General features: G+C 41.8%; 1 protein-coding gene across 3 annotated transcripts in view; it reads right to left on the reverse strand.

Moving 5' to 3' along the window:
* Positions 1–7,500, reverse strand: part of LOC138043270 (cytosolic purine 5'-nucleotidase-like) — a 173,089-nt gene that overhangs the window by 126,669 nt on the left and 38,920 nt on the right. For all 3 annotated transcript variants that reach the window (XM_068889462.1, XM_068889463.1, XM_068889464.1), the window contains one exon: positions 6,332–6,408. In XM_068889462.1, the coding sequence (XP_068745563.1) occupies positions 6,332–6,408 (77 nt within the window). The remainder of the gene's footprint in view (positions 1–6,331; positions 6,409–7,500) is intronic.

Raw genomic sequence — 7,500 nt, forward strand, 5'->3', positions numbered from 1 at the left:
TCCTCGGTGGCTGCGTTAGTGTAAGCAGTAAGCGCCAGTTCAACCTAAATCATGTTTCGTCTGAAGATGTCTCTCTTAATCAGCAATTGGAGGAATTGTAATTGAATGTTAAAGAAGATTGTGGCCCTATGTCAGTTGAGGACCGAAAGACGCTGAAGATAATAGATAACACGATTTCTATGGTTGATGGGCATTATCAGATGGGCCTACCCTGGAGGCAAGAGGAACCTTACCTCCCATTCAACAGAACCCTAGCAGAATCCATCTTCAAACCCTGAAAATGCGATTTAATCGCATTCCTGGCCTAGAAGAAAAATACTGAACTGTCATAGACGACTACGTTGCTAAGGGATATGCAACTCTGCTCAGTGAACGAGAGGCCTCCAAGAGATCGAAGGTCACCTGGTATTTGCCACATCACCCGGTGTTTAACGTTAACAAGCCCAACAAGGTACGCGTAGTATTTGATGCTGCCGCCCGGTTTGATGGCATCTCCTTGAATGACCGATTGTACCATGGCCCAGATCTCACAAATAATCTGGTAGGCGTTCTCACCCGTTTTCGAGAAGATGAAACCGCCTTCACAGCTGATATTGAAGCAATGTTCCATCAGGTTAAGGTTCTTCCAGAAGACGCAGACACTCTAAGATTCTTGTGGTGGGATGCTGCTCCTAGGCAACCTCCTAAGGAATACAAGATGCTCGTTCATATATTCGGTGCGACTTCATCGCCTTGCTGTGCCAACAGGGCACTCCGACAGACAGCTGATGACAATAAGGGCCGGTATAGCCCCGAGGTTATCATGAGAATATACAGGAATTTCTACGTAGATGATGTACTGAAATCTGTGCCCACGACAGGTCAAGCAATCTGGCTTGCAGAACAGCTGACAAAACTATTGAGGGAAGGTGGATTCCATCTCACAAAGTTCACAAGTAGTAGCCGGCAAGTTCTAGAGGCCCTACCTCAAGATAAACGAGCGAACCCATGTATCAATCTTGACCTTAACCAACTTCTCGTCGGGCGCGCACTTGGATTACACTGGGATGTAGCTTCAGATACCTTTGAATTCAAGGTCGTTCCCACAAACAAGCCGCCCACCAAACATGGTATTCTTTCAACAGTTAGTTCTCTTTACGATCCTCTTGGATTTCTGGGCCCATTCATTCTCCCAGTCAAGATCATCCTCCAAGAACTCTGGAGAATAGCTGTCCAGTGGGATGATCCTATACCAGAACCTTTACTAACACGTTGGAATAAGTGGATTGAGTCTCTTCCCCTCGTTGCAAATATCAAGATTCCACGATGTTTTAAGTCCTCTTCTCTGCGGGTAATTCGAGACGTCCAAATGCACTATTTTTCAGACGCCTCGAACGATGGTTATGCTGCAGTAGGTTACTTAAGGCTTGTTGATGATACGGGAAAGATTCATTGCGCCTTCGTTATGGGAAAGACCCGCAATTCTCCGCTGAGACAATGGTCTATTCTACGCCTTGAATTACAAGCGGCTGTGGTTGCTTCGCGCCTGCACCTACTTCTACCTGAAGAACTCGACACACCCCTTCATGGAGTTACATTCTGGTCAGACTCCTTGACGACCTTGCAGTACATTACAAACAAGAAAAAGTGATTCAAGCCATTTGTTGCAAATCGAGTGAATGAAATCCGCGAAGCCTCATGGCGACATGTGCCAACCTCCCTTAACCCAGCAGACGATGCGTCCAGAGGACTAGACCCACGCGCTCTAAAGTCGAATTGCCGCTGTCTCTCTGGCCCGAGTTTCCTCCTAGAGCCTGAAGACCAATGGCCGATTAAAAGGATCGGTAACATCCTAGAAGACGACAACAAGGTTCAAGTCCAAAGTACAGTCATGATGATTGACCGCGGATCATCATTGGATCAACTTCTTCGGCGTTGTTCGTCGTGGCCACGCCTGTTAACTCTTGTCGCCTGGTTATTACGGTTTATCAACCATATCCAGAACAAAGGCACAGAGAAAGGAAGAATATCTCTGTCAGAGATGCGCAGCTCCTCCAAGAAAATTGTGCAGTTGGTACAGCGCCAAGCATTTTCTGAAGAGATTGATTCCTTGAGCGAGGGACGTCCAGTTAAATGTCAGAGCAAGCTCGCCAATCTTCTTCCTGTGCACATAGAAGGTACCTTGCACGTGGGAGGAAGAATCCGTCACGCTCCTATTATGTTCGAGGCTGCTCATCCAATACTACTTCCGAAAGAACATCCTATTTCTTCCTTAATTGTACGCTATTACCATGAACTCCTAGGTCACACCGGGCGTGAGCACATACTTTCCGCCATGCGTCAACATTTCTGGATTATTCAAGCTAGATCGCTCGTACGCCATGTTCTGCGAAAATGTATGGCTTGTCGTAAACAAAACAAAGCACCCATGAAACAGCTGATGGCCGACCTGCCGAAAGAACGTCTTACCCCATACGATCCACCATTTACCTACACAGGAGTAGATTTCTTCGGACCATTCCATGTAAAGCGTGGATGAGGTACCGATAAGGTCTATGGCTGTCTTTTTACCTGCTTTACAAGTCGTGCCTTTCACATAGAAGACGTGAGTTCGCTGGAGACCGATGCCTTTATACAAGGTCTCCGTAGATTCATCTCAAACCGTGGATGCCCCAAGGAAATCTGGAGTGACAATGCTACAAACTTCTAAATTCGCGATTGCATCCACCAATGGGATCAGGAAGACTTGAATAAACGGCTGCTAAAGGACGAGATTAACTGCTCACTGTGTCCTATGCCCCAGTGGAAATTCCAACCTCCAACCACGAGCCACATGAATGGGGTCTGGGAAAGGTTAATTAGAAGTGTCCGAAAGATTATGAAAGCGATCCTTGGCAACCCAAACGCGTTGATCGGACTGGAAGCCTTGCGAACGGTTTTCGCAGAAGTTGTTATCATACTCAACAGTCGTCCGCTCACCCCTTGTAGCGATGATCCAAACGACCTTGAACCACTCACCCCGAATCACCTTCTGCTGCAAAGGAAACATCTTGCTCTGCCCCCTGGTCTATTTGTTCATGAAGACCTTTACGGAAGAAAACAGTGGAGAAGAGCCCAGTTCCTTGCTGACTGCTTCTGGAAAAGGTGGATCAAAGAGTACGTGTATCTTCCAACATTACAACAGCGCCAAAAATGGGTTTGCGAGAAAGGAAGTTTGAAGGTCAAAGATCTCGTTCTAATCGTCGATGAAAAATCTCCTCGTGGAAGATGGCTCCTTGGCCGAGTTCTGAAGATCTTCCCCAGTGACGACAACGTGTCCAAGTAGCTGAAGTTAAGACGAAGAGTTCAACGCTTATCAGACCAATATCAAAACTTGTGTTGCTGAGAAGAAACTTAGCATTTGTTTACTATGAATAGTTCATAATCTCATTGCAGTCTCGAGCGGTTAAACCAAGGAGTTTTATGTCTTTTCAAGAAGTTCAAGAACTTTAAGAATGATTAATTGACTTTCTTTGTCTCTGAATGTCGCAAATTCAGCCAAGCCCCCCAGGATGTTGCGGTTTTGTTTCTTTCTTTTGCCTGTAATCAACACCTATTTTCTGCTCTTTGTTCTCAGTCTCTGTTCGATGTGTTAGCCTTGTGTTTAGTGTTGAAATTGCACACAGTAATTTTCCCAGGATATGTAAATTCATGACACTAATCTCGTATATATATCTAAATCGTTTTCATTGTCTCACTCGCTCTCCATCCTAATCCAGCAATTGGTAAGTGTTTTTTCCGTCCTCGTTATAAGTTTAACTAGCCGGATTCGTTGTAACAATTCACTTTCTCTGTTTGTATTTTCTTTAGGTATTTATCAACCCTTTGCATTAAATACAATTGCTGGTTTTTAAGAAGTCATGTTTTAATCGTTTCCCCGGCCCTCGCCACTTCACATGTCATAATTGAAACTGTGCCTACTTTAATAGTTCCATTATAAATTATAAACTAGAAAATCCCCTGTGACTCCCCCACTCCCATAGACAGTACCATTGTTTTTTTATTTGTGTGACTTACGGCGACATTGTGGAGTTGTTTTGATACTGGAAGCAGAATAACAAATGTGTATCAACAAAATAATTCTTGTATCACATTTTTAGTGGTTACAACCAAAGGGTTAACAGACTGAGTTTATCCCTACTCGAAAGATCCTATCTTTAGTTTCTGTGCCAATAAGTAAGCGAATGATTCTCGACCGAGACCAACTACAGTAAACATGACCCTTGTCATGATTGCATGAGACAATCATGTAAGACATAAACATGTTTCAGTTTAAGGTAACTTAAATAAAAAGAATGTACATGTACCAGCTTTTAGCATAGAACAAAATGTGACTGAAGTCATTCAAAGTGTCCATTATAGGTTAGGCATGTCAGTAGCCAGGTTTCCACAGAGTGATCTGTGATCAGATAGCGAGGTGTTTGTTCCTAGTTTCTCATTAATTTTAAATCTTCATACATTGTTTAAGATCTATTTCATATAGAGAAAAGCGTTTCTGACAATATTAATTAGAGCAAATACATTGTAAATGCTGTTTTGATCTGGTTGATTAGTGTCCTAAATGAGAAGAAAAAGCTCTGCATCCATGTAGAGATTCAGATATTTGGGTGAAATGCACAGTTTAACTGAAACGCGCGCCAAAAGCGGTTACAAATATTTAATTATCGGTTAGCCAAAACTCAAACATTGCTCTGCTCTCTTAAAGGTTTTCCGTCCAGCGACAAGGAATTCCAATCATATGGATTTAATTATTATCCTCCGTTTTGGGCAAGCAGGATAATGCTGTCTTGAGGTAGCTAGATTTCTTCTCCTGAACGTGCTAAGCTGTATTTGAACTTAGCGGGTGTCTAGAAAACTAAGACCTAAGACCTAGAAAACTAAGACCCAGATTTTGGGTGTCTAGAAAACTAAGACCTAGAAACTCCCCCTAGAAACTAGATCTTAGTTTTCTAGGTCTTAGTTTTCTAGGTCTTAGGGGGGAGTTTCTGGGTCTTAGTTTTCTAGGTCTTAGTTTTCTAGACACCCGAACTTACCTCTACGGATACGGGTGGGTATCACGCTAAATGTATCACTTGGAAAAAATATCCAGCCATATGCATATTTTAGCTCAAAATTCAGTGCGGTAAAGAATACCTTTCTCACCTTTTACCCACGGGGACGGACTACACGTACACGTACAGAAATACAGCAAATAATACAATACATGTACATTAGAACAACTGCCAGAGTTAAGTAACTTTTGATTTGCATTTTTGAAAGGATAAATTGCTTTAATTGAAAGCTCCCAGATCTATTTCTACTAATCTTTTCTTATGGAATAACAAGTGGGGATCACTTATGTATCGAATAACAACAAGTGAGCAGCCTGAGTTTCACCAATAATACAACCTGACAAATGGCTCGTTACAGCAGCGTAAACTGGGTTTTCAATTTTTCTCGCTCACTCACGACACACTATACCAGACCAGACTAATGTCTGGCAGAGTCGCACAAGCGGGACAAAATGGTTGTCTCACTTTGTTTTGCTCAGTTCTTGCTTTAAAAACAGCTTCATGGCCCGAATCGGGCCCGAATCTTGTTCAGTCAGGCCACAAATTTTTGTACGGGAGTTGTTGTGAAACTAATGAATCCTTTGACGTCCAAACCAGCCTAAACCAGCCAGACAGTATTTTACTGTCTAATGCCACACAATTATACTCATCAATGGGGAACCCCTGGGAGTCAATGGGTTAAAGAAAAATAGCACTGTGCTGTTGACGTAAGCCTAGACACAAATATCTGGATATTTTTTAGATATATTGAGAACATCTCAAGATATTTTAAACATGCGATATAAATTAAAAATTTGTTAGGGAAAAGCTACTGAAGTCACCTTTTTCCCCCCAGGAAATGGAGAAAGAAAGCAATTTCTTAACTTACATGTAAGTTAAATGCTATTCTAACAGACACCGAAATTCAAACAAAATTAACAACTCACTCCATGTGGACCTGCAGTAATCACATGCAGCAGTATTCTCCATCCCAAGGATTTCTGCATCATTTGCCTTATACTTTGTTAGGCTATTCCTGTATTATTTATGGATCCGAAATAAAAGCAGATATTTTCGGGATATTTATTTGAAAAAAAGATATTTAGACTTACGAGAGAAAAAAATTAGGAGTTTCCGGAAACATATTTAGGCGATAAATTTCAGTGATATTTGTGTCTTGGCCTACCTTGAACGCTTGAGGATGCGGTTTTATCCAGGATATGTCACCCTCCAATACACTATTCCAGTAACCAGTTCACATTTTTTATCATCATTTTTATTACCTGAGGGTAGCCAATTGATGCTAGCCTTCCACAGATCAAGTTGAAAGCTTTCTTTTCATAGACAGGTGATTTATACACTGAAATTTCAAGAAAGAGAGAAAGAATACTTCGAATTACACAGGATAATTAACGTTATTACCAGTAAACCTCACGAACAATCACTGTACACTAGGAAATAACCTTAGCGCGTCTCATAGGAGGCATACATACCTTAAAACACGGATGAAGCGGTCACAAGTTTTGCAAGACTGGGCCGAGACCACAGCCACAGCATGAGAAAAATAAAAAAAGATATGTGTCCAATGGACACAGAAGACATTGACCAGAAGTGAAATGTCACATTTTAGGAACAATTAGCATTATTCCACTCTGTCTTCACCGCGTCAACCTGAGTTGCAACAGTGGGAATTGCCTCTCAAAACAGAAACCTGATTTTCCCATTTTTGTTGTATAAAATGCCCTTTTTGTTAGGATTTTCAAACCATTACATTTGCACACTCAGCAGATAAAAAATATGACTTGTATTAAAGATTTTTATGAAAGATTGATGGCTGATGCTGATTTTCAGGTCACAATGCAAAAATAAGTATTATACTTGGGTTCTGTTAATTTTGGCAACAACAGAGACTAAAAGAGGCAAGAATTTACACTCGCCATTAAGTCCAAAATGGCCGTCCAAAACCAAGAGGGCCATTATTTTAAGAAACAACTTTTGTTTGCTCAATGCTTTGATACATATCTGCACTACAAATAATTTAGATCATCATCAATCCAATTTTGATACGGGTTTATCCCCGTAGACGGGGGTGGCCGGATTTACGGCGTTTCTAAGACGAGGGTAAGGGTAAGAGTCCGGGGTGAGGGTAAGGGTAAGAATACGAATATGAAAAGTATCCTAAACATGCATAAAAGCTAATTAACCTTAGGCCTAATTAGGCCTAAACAAAAGTTTTTAGGCCTAAGGTTAGCTTTTAGGTATGTTTAGGATACTTTCTGTATTCGTATCCTTACCCTCACCCTCACCCTCACCCTTGGTCTTACCCTTACCCTCGTTTTAGAAATGCCGCCGGATTTACCCCGCTTTGTCAGCAATCCTGTTAACTCGCACTCTCCATCTCGCTCGATTGATGCTAGCTCGATTGATTATCTCTCCACCTCGATCAGATTGA

Source organism: Montipora capricornis, chromosome 3, assembly GCF_036669925.1.
Source record: "Montipora capricornis isolate CH-2021 chromosome 3, ASM3666992v2, whole genome shotgun sequence".
Taxonomy (NCBI): domain Eukaryota; kingdom Metazoa; phylum Cnidaria; class Anthozoa; order Scleractinia; family Acroporidae; genus Montipora; species Montipora capricornis.